This window comes from Acinonyx jubatus, chromosome D2 (genome assembly GCF_027475565.1).
Source record: "Acinonyx jubatus isolate Ajub_Pintada_27869175 chromosome D2, VMU_Ajub_asm_v1.0, whole genome shotgun sequence".
Lineage (NCBI taxonomy): Eukaryota > Metazoa > Chordata > Mammalia > Carnivora > Felidae > Acinonyx > Acinonyx jubatus.
In genome coordinates, this window is record NC_069393.1 from 46,077,593 (window position 1) to 46,099,936 (window position 22,344).

General features: G+C 52.9%; 2 protein-coding genes across 2 annotated transcripts in view; both read left to right on the top strand.

Annotated features, from left to right (window-relative positions):
• The first annotated feature begins 11,656 nt into the window (after positions 1 to 11,656).
• Positions 11,657 to 14,027, top strand: SLC18A3 (solute carrier family 18 member A3). The gene has a single exon (XM_015088168.3). It carries the CDS (start codon positions 12,119 to 12,121, stop codon positions 13,661 to 13,663), a length of 1,545 nt encoding a protein of 514 aa, XP_014943654.2. The 5' UTR covers positions 11,657 to 12,118; the 3' UTR covers positions 13,664 to 14,027.
• A 3,907-nt stretch (positions 14,028 to 17,934) lies between these two features.
• CHAT (choline O-acetyltransferase) overlaps positions 17,935 to 22,344 on the top strand; it is a 44,820-nt gene continuing 40,410 nt past the window's right edge. The window contains exons 1-3 of the mRNA XM_053207342.1: positions 17,935 to 17,985; positions 20,867 to 21,055; positions 21,877 to 21,995. Coding sequence (XP_053063317.1) covers positions 17,950 to 17,985; positions 20,867 to 21,055; positions 21,877 to 21,995 — 344 coding nt within the window. The 5' untranslated portion in view covers positions 17,935 to 17,949. The remainder of the gene's footprint in view (positions 17,986 to 20,866; positions 21,056 to 21,876; positions 21,996 to 22,344) is intronic.

Sequence of the window (22,344 nt, forward strand, 5' to 3'; positions counted from 1 at the left end):
CCTGAGTCAGGCCTCACTATGGAATTGGATTCATGTGGCCAGTATGGTTAGAGGTAGGGTCAATCAGAGGTGTCCCTTGCCACCTGCCCACACCTCATGGGGCCAGTTCTTTCCATTGCAATATAGTTGTTTTTTTGTTTGTTTGTTTGTTTTTTAGCTCCAGAACCTGCCTCGACATCACCGGGAGTTTGAGGGATGGGATTCCCAACTTCCCAGCCCAGACTTGCTCTCTCACAGAGACCCCCTTCTGGGGCCTCATCTTGGCACTGGGCCACAGAGCAGGCCTCGGAGGCTCTTCAGATGTGTTTTAACATCTTTGTCCCTCAACAAGAAGGGGTCAGAACTCTGGTCACTTTCCTCCCTGTAAATACCTCCAGAAAGAGTGACTTTTTATTCATTTGTTCCACGTGTGCAGACATGGTGCCCGCTGCTGGGGACACGGTGGTGGCAGACCTGAGGGGGTCATTAATGCTCATGTATATGAAGCATTAGCCATCATCAACCCTCCCTGGCATCCATGCTCTCTACCTGATCCCTAGGCTCACTCCCTGAGCATGGACCACAGAGGAGGAGAGGATCCTGATGCTCCTCACTCGGGCACAAGCTAACTTCCCTCTCACTCCTGGAAGTGCAGGACCAATGCTCTGGACAGAGTCACCCCGGAGCTATAGCTCAACCCTAGAGGGGAGGTGATACTCTAGCTCTTACTTTCCTGTTGGTCACTTCCCAAGGGTGTGTAGGGAGCTGGAACTCACTCCTGCAGTGGGCTCTGCGTGGCCTCCTATCCACCACGTTTGCCCAGCCCCTGGAGCCCTGATCCATCAGCAAAGCTACATTCGTGCAAGTTGAGAGCATGGGCTCTTAGGGCCGCCTGCCTGGGTTCTAAGCCTGGCTCTTGCTTCCTAGCTGTGTGAGATGTCTCTCTTTCATCAAATATGAAATGGAAGAAAATAATAGTACCAGCACGATAAGGTTGTTGTGAGGAATAAGTGAGCCAGCGTAAGCTTTCCAAGCCACGAGTCGCCAACCATTTGTTGGTTGTAAAAGCAAGTTAGTGGGTTGTGACCAGCACTTCACATAACTATAGTAGAAACAAGAGTATGCCTCACTTTGGGTAGTAGGTCAGTATACACATCTATATGTGTGTGTGGCAGAAACTATTCCCAGATGCTTTTCTTCCTGTGAGGCCCCATGGTGGGCTTGGGAGATGTTAGATGGATTGAATATAGGCCAAGGTGGGGAGAAGACATGCAATCAAGCCCTACAATCCCTCTTGCCAATGCAAGGGTAAAGGTATGTGTACGTGGGCCAGAATGTCCCCCACGGTTAGTAACCCATTCTGCCGGGAAAGTGAACATGGACAACAGTGGGACTGGGCATGGCAAGATGCAGGTGTCCTGGGCAGGCCACCATGTGCATGTGGCAGGGAGTGCTAGTAGAAGCAGCATGAGGAGGAGCTGGGGACATACACTTAGGGCTCTGAAAGCCATGGTTAGCTTGTGAACTTGGCCATAGGCAATGGGGATTTAAAGCAAGAGGATGACCAGTTTAACAAATATCTATTAAGTGCCTACTGTGGGGAAGATTTATGTTTTAAAAACTTGACTGTGAGAGCAGTTAAGGGGGTCAGGAGCTGGAAGTAACACCAGGGGCAGGGAGAATCTACCAAGAGGCTACTGCAATAGTCCTAGCAAGAAATAATAAGGACAGAGGTAAGACTGTCTCAGGAAGGAGGAAACAGATATAGCCTCTGTGCCTGGAGCTAGATGGTCCCCAATACCCAGAGGAGGATAGTAGTCATGACCCTGCACACAGGATTTGTGGGAGAGCAGTGCTTTGAAGACCACAGAGAAATTCCACAGGTCTCCAGAGAATGGAAGCCACATAGCCAAATGGATAAACCCATGGACATGAATCAGACGGCCGGGTGACCTTGGCACATTAGTCAACTCCCTACACTGCCAACTTATAAAGTGGGGCCCAGAAGAGGACTTAGCTCATAGGAGTTTTATGACATTGAAAGCTAATAATGGTAAAAGCCTTTTGCAGCATCTGGTACAGGGCCAGGGCTCGCACTGGGGCTGTTTGCTGACCTCTCTCTTACATCACAGATACGCCTGGAAAAGGCCCTGGCAAGCAGCCTGGGAAAGAACAAACTTCTGGCCACTCAGACACAAGTCAGAGAGACTGGGCTGACTTTGTAGTGTCCCTGCCCCTTCCAGGCCCATGTCTGAAACTCAGACCCATCCAACCGCAATAACGTGGAGACTCAGGGTGGCAAGCGGTAGGCAGGCCCTGAAGGGCCAGCGGTCTTACCATAATGGGCCTCCTCCATGCATCTCCACTGTCTGCATCTGGGTGTTTTCGGAAAAGGTCTCTGTCTTCAGAGGCTTCAAGATGAATGATCTTGAACCTGTGGCCACACTACACAAGCACAGAAGGTTTCCACAGTTCTCAGTGTAGGCGGTCGCTACATACCCATTCAGAACAATTCACTCCCAAACAAGTATCCCCCTTGCATTCTCACTGAACCTTTCTAAATGCAGACAGTGCGCTGGGTGATGGGGATATACTGACACAGCCCGCGTCCACAAGGGACATCCTTCTGGAGTAGTCATCTGCCCACCTTCTGTTCAGGGCTCTGAGATTTCCCTGCCCCAAACTTACACTTTTCAAGTCTAAATATCGGAGTGACTCTGACTGATCAGTGCTTGCTTTTCTGATCACGACAAGCCTCTAAAAACCAAAAGGGATCTCTGGCAGCCTTCATCTCTCTTCCTGATTTTCCCAGTCATGCCAACCCTGACTGTAAAATGTAGTTTCCCTTAAATATCTTTTTGCCTACCCAACTAGTCAATCAGGAGAGCTTTTCAGGCTAGGCTGCAGTGTCAGTGTGCCTTAAGGCAAATCTATTTCCTGGCTCTCTCCAGGGTACATCTAGGGCATTTTTCAGGTACACTTTAGCTTTCCCCTAAGTGTGCCTCTGTCCATTCCAAACTCAACAAAATTTTGGCAAAATGAGGAAGCCCTATTTTTTTTTCCAAAAGTGGCACACAGGCTAATTCTTCCATTGCACAGTCATCTATGGGGTGTTGTATCCCAGGCACTGAGTGCAACCCACCCACCTCAGACCCTATCTTCTGGTAGAGGAAACAGACACGTGAACACACCCTCATAATACAGTGTGACAAATATAGTGATAGACACATGGTCTTGGCACAAAGGAGAGAGGAAACAGTTTTATCTGGGAAGTAGGACAAAGAGGCTTGATTTGATCACAATGGATATGTAAGAGGCATCCAGACAGATAGGAGGCGGAATAACTCACAGCAGCATCACCTTACTTCACAAGGAACCTCATTCTAAACCCTGTGCGGCCTTGTCCATGCACCCATTTTATAGATGTATTAGTAAGGTTTGGAAGGTTAAGTAACTTGCACAAGGTCAGAGAGTTAGAAACTTGCAAAGAAGGGACAATTGTATGCTTTTTTAAATGACAGAACCTAAATCCAGAGCATTTAAGTAAATGAGCTCCAAGTTAGATGGGTGGAAAGTGATGGAATCAGGAATCAGATCTGGGTATTGTATGGTGACCGTGGAAATAGATGGATTACAGGGGCTCTGTTAGGTCTAGCTAAAAAATTTGGACTCTCTCCCACTGATGAGGAGGAGGCTGTGAATGGTTTTAACTGATGTTGCAACTTCATATCCACCCCAAACTATCCTTCCCAATAAGTATCAACCATCAATTCCAGTAGGGAAGAAGTAACAAAAGTTTTCAGCCACAACAGACATGCCCAAGGGAAATATATTTTATTTAATCAAGCTATTCTATTTAATAATGATATTCTACATAACAAACATTCCTATAACTCAGGAAGAAAAGAAAAACCACCTAATAGAAAAATGGGGAAAGTAAGAGGCGATTTACAAAAAAAGGAAACACAAATGGCCAATAAACATAAGAAAAGGTACTCAGCCAGTTAAAATAATCCTCTAACTAAAACAATATTGAACACCATTTTTCTCCCATTAGATTGACAAAAGGGAAAAAGACAAAAAAGAACAAATGTGCTAGGGTGTTGGGAATTGTGTACTCTTCTGTACTACTTGTGGGGGATACATTTTTGCAGATGCTTTGGAGGGCAATTTGGAAATTTCTTTCAAAATTTAGAATGTGCATAGACTTCTGGGATCGACCAAAGTGTTTGTGTATCTCTTGAGGAAGCACCTCTACCCAAACACAAGGAAATCCATTGCAACATCATCATGCCTAAACATTAGAAATAACCTAAATGGGGATACCTGGGTGGCTCAGTTGGTTAAGCGTCGGGCTCTTGATTTCTGCTCAGGTCATGATCTCATGGTTTGTGAGTTCAAGGCCCATGTTGGGCTCTGCGCTGACAGTGTGGACCCTGCTTGGGATTCTCTCTCTCTCTCTCTCTCTCTCTCTCTCTCTCTGCCCCTTCCTCTCTCTCTATCACAAAGTAAATAAACTTAAAAAAAAAAAGAAAGAACTGAAATGTCTATCATAGGGAAATAGCTGTAAACACTGGGGTATGTTCATAACAAAAAATACTCTGCAGCAGCTAAGAAAATTGAGTTAGTTTTTATGGACTAAATTTTATGGACAAATATTCTTGAGTGGAAAAGGAGAGAACTGCAGAATGACACATTTATAACAACCTTTATGTCAAAATATACATATTTAACCATAAAGGCTGCTTATGTTGCATTTTATAGGTGTTCATAGATAAGTCTAGAAAAGGGTTTAGAAAGATCTTGGAAAATACACATAAAAACAGTTAATGGTAGTAGCTTCTGAGAGGGGGGCAGAGAGGACCAGGATTGGGGGCCACAAACAAATATTCACAATGTTCTAATTTCTATGAGTATCTCTATGAGCAATTTCTGTTCACGTATACTTACATGGTTAATTTTCATTTTAATAAATGTAGAGATAGATTTAAAAACCACTGACATATCCACTTCTGTGCAAAGTGCTGTGGCTGATGCTCTGCAGAATACATGACAAGCAAATCTTGTTTTTTAGACACACTCGGTAGATAATGCCTTCAAGAAGCTCTCAGGCTGGCAGAGAGTAGAGGGAATAGGTCCAGCACTGTGTGGAATAAAATTCCTGAAGAGGAGTAGAAAAATGCAGTAGGAGTCATGGTGGGGGGAAGGAGAGGGTGTTCACAATATATTAGGAATCAGGGAAGCATCTATTGCAACCAAGGAAAGCTAGAGGCACCTGGGTGCTCAGTCAGTTAAGTGTCAGACTCTTGATTTCTGCTCAGGTCATGATCTCACCATCATGCAATCAAGCCCCACAAGGGGCTGTGCACTGAGCATGGAGCCTGCTTAAGGTTCTGTCTCTCTTTCTGCCCCTCTCCCTCTCTCTCGCTCTCTTTCAAGAAAGAAAGAAAGAAAGGAAGGAAGAAAGGAAGGAAGGAAGGAAGGAAGGAAGGAAGGAAGGAAGGAAGGAAGGAAGGAAGGAAAGAAAGAAAGAAAGAAAGAAAGAAAGAAAGAAAGAAAGAAAGAAAGAAAGAGAAGGAGAAAGAGAAAGGCAAAGCTGGGCATGGGCTAAGAGAACTGCAGTTGCAAAGGTGCAGAGGCAGGAGTTTCAGGGGACTGTTAGGGAAGACAAGAAAGACATGAAAGGTTGGGGACTCATTATGGAAAGCCACAATGCTGGAAGAAGAAGCTGGAGTCCAGTCCTAAGCAGCAGGGGGCCCTGCAAGGTCCATAATCACACGGGAACCTGCCTGAAACTTTACAGAAAAGAAGTTTGGCATCCGTGCACAGGTGGATTGGTCAGGTCAGGAGGCAAGGGACAAACTAGGAGGTGACTGACTTCCACAGTTTGGGGGAAGATTAGGTTTAAGGGAAGATTAGGGGTCTGGGGAGGGATGGCCTCAATGGAGGAGGAAAATGAGCCTGAGAGACCCATTGGATTGTGATGAGAAAACAGGAGGGAAAAGAAACGGAGTGATTTTGAGGCCCTGCTCCCACTTCCTAAGTGTCAGGAGCCAGAAGTAAAGCAGGTAAGGGCAGCTTTTTCTCTGAGAGCTGTAGAGAGGTGTTCCAAGTCCTGCTCACAGTACAGGAACTTCAGCCCCCTTATTCCCCAATTAGAACCCAGATGTGCAGTGCACAAGACAGGTCTGAGTCCTGAGGACACACTAGCCAAGGGCAGGCAGGCAGGCACGTAGTCCTCCTGGCTTCTAGCCACCAGACTCACAGGCTTCCAGGAAAGGCTGACAGGGACTGCTCTGTTCCTTTGAATCTGAGAATATGTGACTGAGGAAGCCTAAATTAATTAAGTGATTCTGAGGCCCTGAGGCCTTCCTGAGGAAGCACACAGGGTGAGTAGTAAGATCAGGGTAAACGGCACCCCTCCCCCAGTACTGGAATCCAAAGAGGCTTCTGAGCTTCATTGGAACTAAGCCTGCACTTAAGTGGTTCCAGGGAGACAAAGAAATAATAAATCAGAAGCAGGTGCCCCGCCCACACACCGCCACCACCACTATCAACCTGCTTCTCTACAGAAACATGGTCATTTTGAGTCTCTGAGTCCAGATGTCTCAGTGAAACAATAAATGGAGTGGCCCTGGAATTAACTTGGCCCATGACCTTCTATAAAAGATTCCAGGATGGGCTGATGCCTTCCTCCAAAGCAGCACCCACATTACAAGTCCCTCAAGATCCATTCTGGAATACACACGCCATACCTCACCCAGGCACAGGTGCAGGAAGGCTATCCTTCCACACCTTCCTCATGGACACCACTACTCCCCAAGTCCACAGCAAGCAACGCTGGGACACCAGGTCAAGCTTGAGGAAAGGACTAAGTTCTAGCAGACAGAGGCCACAACTGTATCCAATGGATAAAAGGAGAAGAAAAGTTGTCAGGAAATCACCAAGCTGTCTCTACCTACACAAAACAATAATAATTAAGCTCCTACTAAGTATCGGGCATTGAACTAGATACTTTCAAGTAAGTTGACTCATAATCTTCAGCCACCCTGGATCAGGACAGCATGGCAGTTGAGAGCTGGATGCTGGAGCTAGATAGCCTGCATTTGAATCCTGTCTCCACCACCTATGAACTCTCCAACTGTGGTTAAATTACTGTCCCTTGGTGTCCTTGCCTGTAAAAAGGCAATATGAAGTTTGATAAGAGTATTAAATGAGTTAATGTTGTAAAATGCTTAGAACAGTGTCTAGAATGTTATAAGTACTTCTATGTGTCTAAAAAATAATTTTTTTTCCTTTCCTCATTTGACTTACATTGAGTAGCAGATAGGTACTCTGTAGCAACAGTTCCTATATCTAATTGAGAAGGGAGAGAAGAAAATGTTGCCATTTTCTCCAACAGGATTTTATGGGAAGTTCTCTTTTGCCTGCAAGTTATGGTCAGATAGAGAAGTCTCTGGAAAGGAATTTACCAAGAGTTCTATTGAAGAGCAAGCCACAGACACAGGAAGCCCAGAGGAGCAGGGCCTCTGTATAAGGCTGGTTGGCCAGAGACGGAGCAGGGACCAGCACCCTGGACAGCTCCCTGCCAGCCAGGGAAGGGAATCCTTCCCAAGTTCTGCCAAGGCTAGGGCCCTAGCCTTTCCCTGAAGCAGGGGGTCCTCAACTCCCAGAGATGCCTGCTCCCTAGTTACTGGGGCTGCTGATCAAAGGGGTAGGGGGTTGTCTTCTGAACTGGAAGTTTGAGGGCGAGGGAGTTTAGTGTCCCAGGAGCTTCTTTAGGGACCAGCCAAGCCTTCCTCCTCCCATGGATCTTGATCTGTCCCTCTCCCCTACACTGCCAGGTGTGGCTGCCTTGCAGTTGGAGCAGCAGAGGCACAGTGAAGCACAGGAAATAGGTAGGCATCATGAAAATCACAAGACAGGTGGTTTAAATCCAGGCTCTACTGTTGGGACCTTAGGTAAGTGACATGATTTCTCTCTGCCCAGCTTCCTCATCAGTAAGACAGGGAAAAGAACACCTGCACTTCCCCAGGACTGAGTGAAATTAAATAACAGCACACATAACACCCTTGGCACAGAGTCCTCAATAAACGAGTCTGTTTCCTGCCATTGGTGAACGGAGGACTGGAGAGTTGGGCATGATCTCAGAGATAACTTGGTTCCACGCTCAAGAAGAGTCATGAATTATGAGGGCCAGTGGGCTGGGAGAGGTGTCTGCACCTTGAAGTCTCTGGAAAAGTTTCCTTTCTCTAAGATTCCTCTAAGTTCTAAGTTCTTCAGCCAATAGACAGAAAAACATCTGCTTTAAACCGTCCCCCCCCCCCATTAAAGCAGACAGGGCAAACAATATATGCATAAATAACAATTGCTCTGCAGGCTGGAAGACTGACCCTTTATTTGTATTTATTTATTTAGTTAGTTAGTTATTATTTTTAATATAATTTATTGTCAAGTTGGCTAACATACAGTGTATACAGTGTGCTCCTGGTTTTGGGGTAGATTCTTGTGATTCATTGGTTACATACAACTACTCAGTGCTCATTCCAATAAGTGCCCTTCTCAATGTCCATCACCCTTCTTCCCCTCCCCTGCCCCTCACCCATCAACCCTCTGACCCTTTAAAAGCCTCACAATGGGAGAGTCAGAAGAGGCCAGAGGTCTGCTTTGGGAAGCTGGAGCTGGTATACTCAACTGAGAATATGCAGATTATGATCTGCTGAATGAGGAAGTGTAAGCCACCCACACAGGGGCAGCAGGTAGCCCCCCACCCTCCACCCCCCCACCTCCCCAGCAGCTGAGCTCTCACTCTGGGAAAGTGAAACCCATGGGATCACCTCAATTGAAGGTGCAATTTCAATACACCCATACAAAGGAAGTAGAGTCACAGATATTACTTACCAGAAGCAGAGGGGAGGCTGCAAAGAGCAATGGGGGAAGGGCAGACTCTGTCCCAGGTCACCAGTGAGCAGGAGATAGACAGTAGGGTAGCAAGCACTTTTTACTTATAAAGTGGTTGAGGCAGAGGTCACTAACATGTTGTGTTCTTATTTTTAAGTGGTTATTTTTAAAGGTGCCCCAGGAAAAGCCATGTGAGAACTTAAGTCAGAAATCCTAAACTCAAGTCCTTATCTAAATGTCCAGATTCTGGGGGTGCCTGGGTGGCTCAGTCAGTTGAGTGTCCAACTTCGGCTCAGGTCATGATCTCCTGGCTCATGAGTTCGAGCCCTGCATCAGGCTCTGTGCTGACAGCTCAGAGCCTGGAGCTTGTTTCGGATTCTGTCTCTGTCTCCCTCTGCACCTGCCCTCCCCACCCTCCATCTCAAATATAAATAGACATTAAGAAAAACTTTTTTAAGTGTTTAAATGTCCAGATTCTGGGTATGAGTAGGGCTATCAAACTGTAAAATGCCTGAGCAGCAACTTAGAAAAACAAAAGTTGTTTTTCTCATCCCCAGGTTTCAAACTCAAATGACTGGACAAGCAGGTAGGTGACCTAAATGTGCAAAATCAGTCGGAGGGACACTGTGATAAGCTGAAGAGTGTGTGCTGACTCAAGGCCTTCAAATAAAATTTAAAATAATTCTGTCACCCTGAAAAGCCCTTCTCCAGTACCCATTTCCCCAGGAAATGCAGCGGGGGAGGGGCTTTCCTCTCACCCCTTACTTAACAGAGACAAAAGCTGGAGTCCAGAGAGAGGCTGTGACTTGCCCAAGGTCAATCAGAGCCAGATCTGTCTCCATAAGGGGCTCTTTTCCTGTCTCAGACATGGGGCAGTTTGGCCACTGCAGAGCACATGCTGGGAACTCCTGAAGTGGAAGGGTTTCTCCTCCTCTCTGGGGTGCCTGGGTAGGTGGAGAGATTGAGTAACAGGTACCAAAGCTGCCGGCTGTCATCCTGACACCCTGGTCTCTATCATCTCACCCCACAGCCATCTCAGGGATAGAAGATAACTTCCCAATGCCCTTGGGCCTCCCATCAGCTAGGACAGAGCCTGGAATCACAACGCCCACCTAATCACAAGGACTAGCCAGGAAGCCAAGGTGTCCCTGTATCTTTTACCTGCTCTTTACAAGACCCACTACTGTGGGAAAGGAAGATAAAAGAACACATTTTACAGATAATAATGACAATAGCAAGCACTTGCATCACTCTTACTATGTTATGGGCAGTTGATGCAATGATTACCCCGTTTTACAAATAAAGAAACAGGGGGACAGAGAGGTGAAGTCATTCCCTGACACCCTAACTGGTAAGTGGCAGAGGTGGGAGCCATCTTCAGTCATTTGTCTCTAAAGCCCAAGTTCTTTGCACTGCATCACCAGTGCCTCCCTCAGGGTGGGGAGCACAGTAGAGAAAGAAGATGGATCTAATGCTAGTTTACTTTTGAGACCAGAAGAACGGGAAAATTCCTCTCTGACTCTGGAAAGGACACACTGTAATCTCAACAACACAAGTCCCCCAGTCCCAGCTGCCTCAGAGCCTTTCCCTTGCCAGCCCGCAGACTGGAACACGGACTCCGTGTGCCATCTAGGGTCCACGCTCTTTGGGGGGAACACATTAGGCTCAGCCAGTCTGCAGAGAATGAGGTGTCTGGGCGTTGCAGCCCTCCCGGCAGGTGAGCCTCCCTCCATCCTCTGATGAGAGCAAAGCTGCTGGGTCCTGCCATGGGAGTGGGCGCCGCACCCACTCCCACGGGCTTTCTTACAGCTGCCAAGAGAGGACCCCGGCCACGTAACTCCCAGAGCCCACCTGGGACTTGGAGGCAGCTCTGGAGACGGGGGGGCGGGACCTCACTGAAACTGAGGGAGGACTTGTTCGAGTGCTAAGAGGGTCTGGGAGGAGTTAGAATGGGGAGGGGTCAGGAGGAGGGAAAGGAGAAGAGGCGGAGCTGGGAAACCCGGACAGTTAAAGCTGAAAGGGGGAGTACGGGCTGGGAGAGGGTGGCGAAGCTGTACGGGAGGATGGGAGGGGCAAGGCTGATATTCGGGGCCCCGGGTGGGAGGAGGGTGACTTCTCCCCTCGATCCCCAGAAGCTAATAGTCAGGAATTCTCTGCTATGACATTCTCCCGAAGGGCCGGTCTGTCGGAACCCGGCCCAGCAGTCTCTGCGTCTCCCCCTCCCTTCCCGAAGGTGGAAGGGGCCAAGGGGGTGGGGCCGGAGAAAGGGTTGGGGGGATCTATACCGGGCCCCCCACCGATAGCAGCCCCACATTCCAGCTGCGAGAACAGATGGACGCAGCGGCGGCTCACCTCGGGGGCTCTTTGCCGGCTGTGCGCGGAGATCCAGGCTGAGGCGGAGATCTGGAGTCCCCGGCGCCTTCCTCTCCAGCAGGGCTGGAGGGTTGGGGGACGGCCGCTGAGCGACCCTCTGGGGAGGGGGGAAAAGAAGGGGTGCAAACCCCTCGGGTCCTAGAACTGAGAGGGGGCGGAGGAACAGACAGCCCGCTCCTCGCGCGGCGCATCCATCCTCCAGGGCTTGACCAGTACTCTCTTCACACCAAGACCCCTTTCTAGGGTTTCCAGTCCTGGCGCCTCTGGGAAGGGGACCCCTGCCCGGCCGTGCCCCGCCCCCGGCCCCCGCCCCGCCGACGTCGCATTAGCATGAGCGACGCAAGTGGCCCGGGCACCACTCGGGGGCCGAGACTCGCCGCGTCACAGCCCCGAGTGGAAAGGAAAAAAAGAGGAGGCGGAGGAGGAGGAGGCAAGAGCCGACGCGAAGGGAGGGGAGAGCGGCGGCGGGGCGAGTGAGCCAGCGGGCGGGCGGCAGCAGCATGCCCTTCGGCCCGCGCGGGCGGCCTTTCAACGCTTCGGGGACCGCGCCTGACGAGCCCAAGGCGCCGCGCGATCGGTCTCTGGCCCCAGCCACTCGGCGCGCCCACCTTCCCTGACAGCCCCCGAGCCCAGCAGCGGCGGGTCCGGGCTTGGCTGCGAACGGCCGGAGGCGTCTCGCCGGACAGGGTCTTTGCCTTTCCCGGGACAACGGGCCATGAGCCCTGCAGCCACCTGAGACACAGGGGGCGCTGCGCCGCGCGGACCGCGCCCGCGAAGTTCCGTGCCCTCGGCTCTGCACTGCAGGGCGCCCGCGCCCAGGCGGCCCCAGCGGAGGCGTCCTCGGAAGAGCGGAGGAGTAGAGGCAATGGAACCCGCGGCGCCCGCGGGCCAGGCCCGGGCGGCAGCCAGCAAGCTGTCGGAGGCGATGGGCGCAGTGCTGCAGGATCCTCGGCGGCAGCGGCGCCTGGTGCTGGTCATCGTGTGCGTGGCTCTCTTCCTGGACAACATGCTGTACATGGTCATCGTGCCCATCGTGCCCGACTACATTGCCCACATGCATAAGGCCGGCAGGCCCACCACGAGCCCCAAAGTGCACACCCTGCAGGCGCCCACTCCAGCCAGTGGCAGTGACAACATGGGCAACACCTCAGAGTCCCCGACGGAGAGTGAGGACGTGAAGATCGGGGTGCTGTTTGCCTCCAAGGCCATCCTGCAGCTGCTGGTGAACCCCCTGAGTGGGCCCTTCATTGACCGTATGAGCTACGACGTGCCGCTGCTTATCGGCCTGGGCGTCTTGTTCGCCTCCACCGTGCTGTTCGCGTTCGCGGAGGACTATGCTATGCTCTTCGCTGCACGCAGCCTGCAAGGCCTGGGCTCAGCCTTTGCGGATACGTCCGGCATTGCCATGATCGCCGACAAGTATCCTGAAGAGCCGGAGCGCAGTCGTGCGTTGGGCGTGGCGCTGGCCTTCATCAGCTTCGGGAGTCTGGTGGCGCCACCCTTCGGGGGTTTCCTCTACGGGTTCGCGGGCAAGCCTGTGCCCTTTCTGGTGCTCGCCGCTGTTTCGCTGCTCGACGCGCTGTTGCTGCTGGTGGTGGCCAAGCCCTTCTCGGCCGTGACGCGGGCGCGAGCCAACCTGCCAGTAGGCACACCCATCCACCGCCTCATGCTGGACCCTTACATCGCCGTGGTGGCCGGGGCGCTCACCACCTGCAACATCCCCCTCGCCTTCCTCGAGCCCACCATCGCCACGTGGATGGAGCACACGATGGCGGCGTCTGAATGGCAGACGGGCATGGCCTGGCTGCCAGCTTTCGTGCCGCATGTGCTAGGTGTCTACCTCACCGTGCGCCTGGCGGCGCGCTATCCACACCTGCAGTGGCTGTACGGAGCACTAGGGCTGGCAGTGATCGGCGCCAGCTCTTGCGTGGTGCCTGCCTGCCGCTCCTTCGCACCACTGGTGATCTCACTCTGCGGCCTCTGCTTCGGCATCGCGCTAGTTGACACGGCACTGCTGCCCACGCTCGCCTTTCTCGTGGACGTGCGCCACGTCTCGGTCTACGGCAGCGTCTATGCCATCGCCGACATCTCCTATTCTGTGGCCTATGCTCTCGGGCCCATAGTGGCGGGGCACATAGTGCACTCGCTTGGTTTTGTGCAACTTAGCCTTGGCATGGGCCTGGCCAACCTGCTCTACGCGCCGGTCCTGCTGCTGCTGCGCAACGTGGGCCTCCTGAGGCGCTCCCGCTCTGAGCGCGACGTGCTGCTGGATGAGCCACCGCAGGGTCTGTACGATGCTGTGCGCCTGCGTGAGCGCCCTGTGGCCGACCCAGACGGCGCCCCTCGAAGCCCTTCGGGCCCCTTTGACGAGTGCGAGGACGTCTACAACAATTACTACACCCACAGCTAGCAGCCCAGCTACTCTCCCGAGCCATCCCCTCACCGCCCACCCCCCGGGTCAAGGTGGCTACTCTGTGAGAGTACTGGCCAGCTTAGACTCAAGGCCCACCCCTCCAACGAGTATCCTACACTCTCGCCCATCTTGACTTGCCTGCCGGGATCCCCCCACTTTGACCCTTTCTGTGTTTCCCTCCCTCTAGTCCAGTGGGACGTGGAGCACGGAAGCATACAAAACGATACACTCCTGGCAGAGATAAAGAGGTGCGCAAGCCGCCACCTCGGGGCTCCCCTGTGTAGAACGGTCTGTCTGTCTGTCTGTCTTTCCTTCCGTTCCTCTCAGTGCCAACTTAGCCCCCAGCACCGCGGTGCTTCCGGCCAGAATCAATAAACTATGTCTGTTCGAGACCGAGTCTCTTTACTGATGAGGGTGGGCGGCCTGGCACAGGGCCAGGGCAGAGGGGAGGGCAGAGGGGAGGGTGAGCTGAGTCTAGCCCCGATCCAGGTCTGGCAAGCACTCGGGAAGCCTGTGGCTCTTGCTACCTGGTAAAGGAGATACGAAAGAAGCAAAACCAACAAGGGATCCCACCCTCAGACACCGTGTTGTACATGGCTCTCTTCCCTCGAGACAGCCCCTCCCTCCCAGTCCCAACGCAGCGCCCCAGGGAGCCGCCCGAGGGAGCCTGAGGATCCGCTCCCTCCGGGTACGCTAGTCCCCGCCCCTTGAGGACACTCCCAGTGTCAGCCACTGAGCTCTGAAACGCCAGAGCCCCGCATCCTGCCCGGTCCAGGCTCCGGTGAGGAGTAGGGGCTGAGCTGTTCCGGGCAGAGATCCGCTCTCTGGAAAAGCGCTTGTGTCGTGTGTGCTCGTTAGAGAGTTAGGCTCTATCCTTCGAGGAGTGGGGGAATTGTTGATGTGTCTGCTGTGTCCTGGCTGTGCGGGTCTGAGTCGTGACTGAAGAGGGTGCCAGTGTGGGAGCTGGTGCCAACCCCCCACCCTTACCCCCACCCTTACCCTGGCCTTGGTGGAAGCAGCTGGCCAAGGCTGTCAGAATTCTCCCCACCTTGAGCGTAGGTCTCCGGAGCCGCAGGCCCCCGTTTGCAGGCCACTCCCAGTCCTGGAGCCTGCGGCCTGATGAAGGCCGAAGAGCCCTCCAATTCTGGCAAGGAGAGGCAGCAGAGTTGGGGTACGCCTGTGTATTAAACAATGCCTGCGAGAGTCTTCACTGCTGGTGTGTGCACGTCTGTCCTCGTCTGTGTGTTGGGCTGTGTTGCGTGCATTTGGGCAGGGTCTGTCTTTGTGGGTCTGTCTGTTGTGTTGGTGTGTAAGGATCTGTATCTGGGGTGGGGGGAGGAGTGCTCTGTCTGGGAGGAGTGTCTATGAGCATCCCCAGGTCTGTATCTCCACTCCCTCACCCCATAGTGCCAGCAAGGATGGGGTGGGAATAGAAAAGGAAGGAGGACCTGCAGTGATCAACAAACAGGATGATGATGATGATGATGATGATGATGATGATGATTTTGAAAGAAGTTGTGGTACGGTTTGAGCCTGGCCTAGACGGCGGGGAGGGCAGATTTCTCCAGACCCAACCCTTCCCAGGGTGGTGCGGACGCAACCGGGGCTTGGATAATGGAGTTGGGAGAGCGCGGCGACTGGGGATGGCTGGGCGGGGTGCAAAAGGCAAGGCGGGGGGGGGGGGGGGGGGGCGGGGAGGCAATGTTCTGCACACCCTTCCGCGGCCCGGATTCCGCTGCCCTTACACAAACTCATCCGGGAAGCCGTCCGAGCCGGGGCTAGGGGCCGGGAGATGGGATCGCGGTAGGGAGCCGCGGGGGCGGGGGCAATGAGGAAGAACGGGAGAGACGGGGTGGGGCTGAGGGAGGGAGGAAAAGAGGAGAGAGGGGAGGGAGGAGGAACAGGAGGAAGGAGAAGACAAGAGCGGCCGGTTCGCCGGCAGCCAGTAGGGAGGCCGCAGGGACCCGGCGACGTCGGAGGCTCTAAGGTGGACAGAGGCCCCCACCACCGTACTGCTGACGCGCCCCTGGATCCCTTCTGGCTCACACTCGCGCCCCCAGTCTTGCTTGGTGCCGTGGAGCGGCGGCAGAGGCGGCAGATCCGAGGAAGGCAGGTGAGAAGGGCTGGGCTGGAGGACCGCAGCGCGGGGAGCAAGCAAAGCTCAGAGACCGGAGGGCCGCGGAGTAAGGCTCCGTCCAAGGACCGCGCCGGGGGCGAGAGAACCCAAGATCCTCGGGATTTCCGAGCCCTGAACTGAAGCGGCCGTCGGGGAACTGCCAGGAGACTGGGCTTCCGCGGCTCTGGCTCTTCCCCACCAGGAGTGGGGGCAGGGGGACAGGGAGCTGAACGGTGAGAAGTTAGGGGGAAAGGGCTTGGAGAGAACTTGACCATCAGGCTCCGAGGTTCCACGTGCGTATCCTCACTTCTCTCTTCTCCTAGATCCCCATCTGCTAAATGCCAAGGTCTGCACTTTCTGTGCCCAGTCAAGGCGTTGGCGGATCTCACCCAGCCAGACCCCTCTGAATCGCGGGTGAGCACCCAACTCTCGCGAAGGCGGAGGTGGGGAGCCGCCGCAGGTGGCAAGTATGAGCTGGGTCCCAAGGAGTCTCTAGAGAGTACGGACTGCCTGTGTTGCCCGGGCGGAGCTGGGGTTGGGCCTCCTGGGCAGAGCAGAGACCCCTCCTGGCAGTCCTCGCGGAAGCCATGCTGGTGGCAGCAGAGAGTGGAGAGCACCAAACAGAGACAGAAAGACACACACACATACACATACGCCTCCTTGCTGTGGGCCCATGGCCCAAGGAGGGAAAGCAGCTGCTGCCTCACAAGGACCAGGCTCTCCCATTTGGTCCCCAGGAAGCTGTCCCTGCTCCAATCCTACACCTTTCCAAGATATGGGATCTCCAAGAGCACTAGGGCCTTTACCAACTTGCCCTTGCCCTCAACAACCTTTCCAATCTCCGCGGTGCTGTGATAGACCCTAACTTGGATGTTGCTGCTTTTATGTTACTGGGAGTGGGAGTAGCTACTACCCTCCAGGGAAGGTCCAGGGACCACCTAGTCTGTAGCATCCTGGCAAAGTGTTCACATCTCTGCCTATAGTCTCTGCCTAGCACTGCCAGGAAGGCTAGGTTCCTCCATTCTGGAGCCTGATTCATCCATCTTTCTGGATGCTCTGCCCTTGGGTCAACTGTGCCTGGACCCTGGCTCCCACCTGGGCCATGCTTGCCTGGGGGGTGGGGGAGGGCGCAGGGGATAAAATGGGCTAAGCATCAGCTTTCTGCTCTTGGGAGAGAATAGGCAATGAGTGAGTGGAAATCATGGATGCATGGCTCTGAGGCTTATGCTTAGCGCATTCTCTGAAGGTAGAAGGTAGCCTTAAAAATAGGCCTTTGCCCACTCTTGGCCTGTGTCACTTGTACTGTGAATAAAAAATTAATCCTCTTCTCTCCAGGTTGAGTCAGGTGGTCTCTAGGGGCCTGGACTGTGCAGCTGCCCTGTCCCATCTCCCTCAGCATTCCCATGCCACCTGCTCTAGGGGCCTGGGAACCAAAGATTGCCTAAGTCCAAGTCTGTCCAGCAGGCCCCAGGGTCCTCCACTCCCACCCCTACCTTGGCCAGAGGCCAGGCTCCCAGTCAGCCCAGAGTGCTCCTGGAACCCACAGCCTTAGAGGACCTGTGTTCATTTACACATGCATTGATGCATGCGTGCATTCCTTTTACTCAGCTACCCAGCACTGATCCTACTCCATGCTAGTCACGCAGCTAGGTCCCAGAGATGAAGCACTGAACACAACAGGAGAAGCTCACAGTCTAGTGGGAAAGAGAGATTTTAATCAGCAAAACGTGTATCTGTTGGGTCCAAGGCAGGAACAAAGCAAGTGCTCCAATCCTTATGGATTTGGAGTGAGCGAGTCCAGCCCCGCTCCCTCCCACTCTGCTCTGAGGTGGTAGGTTGAGCCTGGGTGGCAGTCTTATGGAGTAGGGACCACCTAAAGGCTCACTCTAGACCCCACTCTATCCCATCTGGGGACTCAGAAAGGACACTGTGGTCAGGGGGCCTGGTCCAGAGATTGGGAGATTGGGACCAGGTCTACAATGAGGCCCTGTGTATTTGGGGCCCATGTCCAGCTCTAGCCTCTTCACAGGGTGGGGGTGAAGGGTCCATGTAGCTTTATGTGGCTATTGTGCTGATGCCCTTCTGCTTCTTGGTCCCCAGGTCTGCACGTCTGCTTCCCCAGCCAGGAGTCACCAAGATGCCCATACTGGAAAAAGCTCCCCATAAGATGGCAGCAAAACCGCCCAGCAGTGAGGAGGAGTCTGTGAGTGACTTTTGGAGCTCTCTCCTTCATCCCTGTTCTCCCTACTCACATACTCTTGCTTCCAGAACAGTCCTGTGTGGGACTAGCCCCCAACCCTGCACTCTCCAGGGCATGAAGTCCAGGCTGCAGCCCTGCTCTGAGCCCACTGAGGAGCCTGGGAACGCCTCAAAGGGCTGGGAGTGGTTTCAGGGGATGCTGATGGAATTCTGACAGCCACACTTCCTAACCCCAAAGCCAGGAAGAGCCCTTGACCTGGGCCAGGTACTCTCTCTTCTCCCAGGGCTTTTTCCCCTCCCCAAGTTCCACTTCCAATGGCTTTGAGCCTAGTGGAGTTGCCTTAGGGTGAGGCTGAATTTCTACCTTAAGCCAGGTCACCTCCCAGTCCCGGCTACTGTTACTGGTTCAGCCCTGGAGCTTTGGGCACTCTCTTCCCCACTGGTTTAAGACAATGCCACCCCTCCTTAGGCAGGCATCCTCCTTCCTTACCTTCTTAAGTGATGGAGCAGCTTATCTAGTCTGTGAGTTGTTGCAGTGCTGGCCCCTCTGCTAAGTTAGTCTTCTTGCCACTTCTTTACCCAGGGCTTCATTTGAAATCCTAATCAGAACTTTTAGGCTTCTACCCATGAAGTTGCTCACCATGTTGTTTGTCCTGACTTTTGCAGCCCACAAACATCTCTGTTGTTGAGTCTTGCCATGGCATGTCCCTCCCATTGAAATGTGGCTTCCCTGGGAGCAGGCCTTTTCTTTCCATTGTCCCTAAGTCCAGTCTAGGGCCTGGCTCACATGAACTTCCCAGGAAATGTGTACTGACCTGGGACCCTAGTGTCCAAAGACCCTCATTAGTACACCTCCCTGCCTCTATCTAGCCCCAGGTGTGGGCCAGAAACCTAGGAGAGTCTGGGGAGGAGCCCCATGGGGCTACCACATGTGAGCAGAGATTTTCTGCCTCATTCCATTTTACCCATCGCTGATTCCCCATAACTCTGAGTCCCAGCACCCTGTCAGAGCCCTGAGGAAGGGTGACCTGTTTCTAGCTGGGGCCCCAGCCAGGCCTGCTGGCACTCTTGGAAAGGCCACCAGCTGGGCTTGGCTTTCTGCAGGTACTTGCCCACTCACCCACCAGAGAGGCCTCCAGACCCCAAGACAGGGGAGGGGGAACCAGAGCAGCTGGATGGGGGTCTGGACCTGGCTCTCTTGAAGTGGGCTGAGGAACCTGGAATGCTACCCAGACCACCCTGGTCCTTGAGAGTTCCCTGGGGCAGGATAGCACATAGTTGGCACTGACACCCTCCTCCCTCCCCCTAGAGTAGTGAGCTCTAAAGACAGGATGAGGCAGGCAAGATTCTCATTCATTCATCAGCACAGGCTCCCGTGGTTGGTCCTTGTCTGCCAAGGGCCACTTGGGGAGGGCCTCAGCCCATGCAGCGGCAGGGGCAAAGCAGAGGCAAGCTTTGAATGGACCCCTTTACTCCACAGCCTGCCAGGGGTGGAAATTCACTGTCACCCCCACCCCAAGGGGAAAAACCCCTGAAAGAAGGTGACTACCTACTGCCAACTTTGTAAACTTTATCGGTAATATGAAAAGTCCTGGTTTCTGACTGTAACTAGCTTAGTGAGGAAGAAGGAAAAGGAGGAATGGAAAAAGGACCAAGGAGGAAGGGAGAGAACAATCTAGGAGGAAGGAGCAGAGTGGATGTTGGATGAAGACTGATTTCAGGTCCCAACTCTGCTATCATATTGCTGGGTGACCATGGACTAGTTTCTCCACTCTTTGGGCTTCAGTTTCATCTGAAAATGGAAGGAAAATCCCTGCCCAGGTCAGCCGTAACATGGTTGAACACAAGCATGAGATCCCTGGGTGAACACAGCTGGTAAAGTAGGAAGCATGGCATCCAGAAAGGGGAGACATTGGTGGAGAGTTCTATTCAGACTCTCTCCACACTTTGGGAGTCCCCAGAAGTTATGGGTTTCCTTTCAGGAATCCCTTTTAGAGGGGGACAGTAACATCATAACATTTTATGATGTGCTTATCTGGGGCCAGTGGTTTCTCTCATTTAATTCTGTCTGTGCTCCACTCAGGTAGGAATTGTTATTTATGTCCTATGGATTAGGAAGCTGGGGCTCAGAAAGGCTAAGATAGGAAGAACATCCACAGCACTCTCTGTTCTCCCTCCCCCGCCCTGTACCCACATGGAGCAGAATGGGGCTCCCGGCTTTCATAACTGGGAAGGGCTTAGTAAGGAGCCAGGACATGAGTCACCTTCTTAGGAAACAACTTGCAGGATTCTGAACTATGCCTCCCGCCATCTTTCACCTGTCCAAATCTCTCCATTAGTATTACACCCTTTGGGTCCAGAGATCAACTGACTTCTGAAGCCCCAGCTGGAAACAATCCCTAAATTAAGAGTGATAAGTATCCAATATCAGTAACAGATCTGTTTCATCTTAGACCCATTCCTTGTGATTTAAAAGCACTTTTCACATAGGATCTGTTTGATCCTATGAGAGGTGGAGGTTATTATCCCCATTTTACAGGAGGGGAAACTGAGGCACAAAGGTGAGGTGGTTTGCTTAAGATTACACAGCTGGTTAGCAGCAGGGTCAGTGCATGAACCCAGGTCTGTCTGGTGCCAACATCAAGGTATTTTCCTCTACACTTTATCCCCTCGTGGGTGCAGGACTAGGGTACCAGAAAAAAACAAATAGAAGTTTCCTAAGTTCATAATTCTGCTGAGCTGAGCCCTGGAAATAGGCAAGACCCAGAGTGTAGAACAAGGATAAGGCCAGATGGAGACACACAGTGGGGATCATCTCGCGGACAGGCATGGACCCCACACAAGAACAGGCATAGCAAGTGCTGGTGAACTCTCTCTTCCAGGAGTTGCCCAAACTTCCAGTGCCCCCACTGCAGCAGACCCTGGCCACTTACCTGCGGTGCATGCAGCACCTAGTACCTGAAGAACAGTTCAAGAGGAGCCAGGCCATTGTGCAGCGGTTTGGGGCCCCTGGTGGCCTTGGTGAGACCCTGCAGCAGAAGCTCCTGGAACGACAGGAGAAGACAGCCAATTGGGTAAGAGTTGCTGAGAGGGAGCAGACTAGGGCGTGGGGGCAGACAAGGGACCCACAGGGTGGGGGGCAGGGAGCAGACACGGAGACAGGGATTTGGATGAGGGGCAGGTAGGTAACAAAGATGGACAGATGAAGGGATAGGGATGAGAGGAGAAACAGGGGGACAGCAAGGGACAGACAGGATGTGGGATGGGAGATAGGGATGGGGACCAAAAAGGGACAGATGGGGATAGAGATAGAGTGCTGGGGAGAGACAGGATATACAGGTAGAAGACATTAGGGGTTGCGGATGGGGGACAGACAAGGACAAAGATGGAGGACAGATGGGGGATAAGCAAGGGGAACAGGGGTGGGGGCAGCAGGAGATAGAAATGGGGCAATAGGGAAAGACAGGGTACAGAGATGGAGACATATGGGGGACAGGGATGGCAGATAGTGATGGGGTGGCAGAAGATAGAGGTAAGTTCAGGGAAACAAAGAAGGGTGAAAAGCATGAACAAGACACACATAAAGATGGGCAGGGAACAGGGATGAAGTACCAAACACCCAGAATGGGAAACTGGGATGGAAGAGAAGGATGGCATGGGGCAAAAATGAAGGATAGTCATGGTGGGCTGGAGAGCACACAGGCCCTAGCGCATCACTAGGGCTCCATGTGCATTTGCGGAATGAACGAACAAAGTCCATGGTCCAAGAAAGTGTCTCGGTTGTCCCTTGGGCCTGCCAGGATGGGACTGGGTGCTCTCAAGGCAAGGTGCCTTTGTTCAGAGGGGCGTGTGTGACCTTGCGGGGTAATGGCACCCCTCCCGTTTTCCCCAACAGGTGTCTGAGTACTGGCTGAATGACATGTATCTCAATAACCGCCTGGCCCTGCCTGTAAACTCCAGTCCAGCTGTGATCTTTGCCCGCCAGCACTTTCAAGATACAAATGACCAGCTAAGGTGAGGAGGCCACCATGCTCCTGAATTCACAGCTTGAGAGCCTGCCTGGGGTCCTGGCTCCAGTAGCAGGAAGGAAAGGTCAACGCTTGTGCCTTGGCTGAGATTCCTGAGACCAAATGCCTCTGAGACAGAGGCAGTCCAGGCTATGGGTTTGGGAAATTGGTTAGATGAGGCTACAATATGAGTGACAAACACAGGGTCTTCCTTGGAATATATTTATTTGAGGTGGAGTGGGCAGTAAATGGAGGTCATGGGCCCCCAGGTGTCCCCATGGCATTCTTGACCTGGCTGAGGCCCTGGAAGGAGGTATGCATCTCTGCCCTACCAGTACTTGAGTCTTGGGCTTGTC

Bases quoted from the DNA above. Each gene is read 5' to 3' on its own strand.
- SLC18A3 (XM_015088168.3), top strand. From the start codon at position 12,119: ATGGAACCCGCGGCGCCCGCGGGCCAGGCCCGGGCGGCAGCCAGCAAG.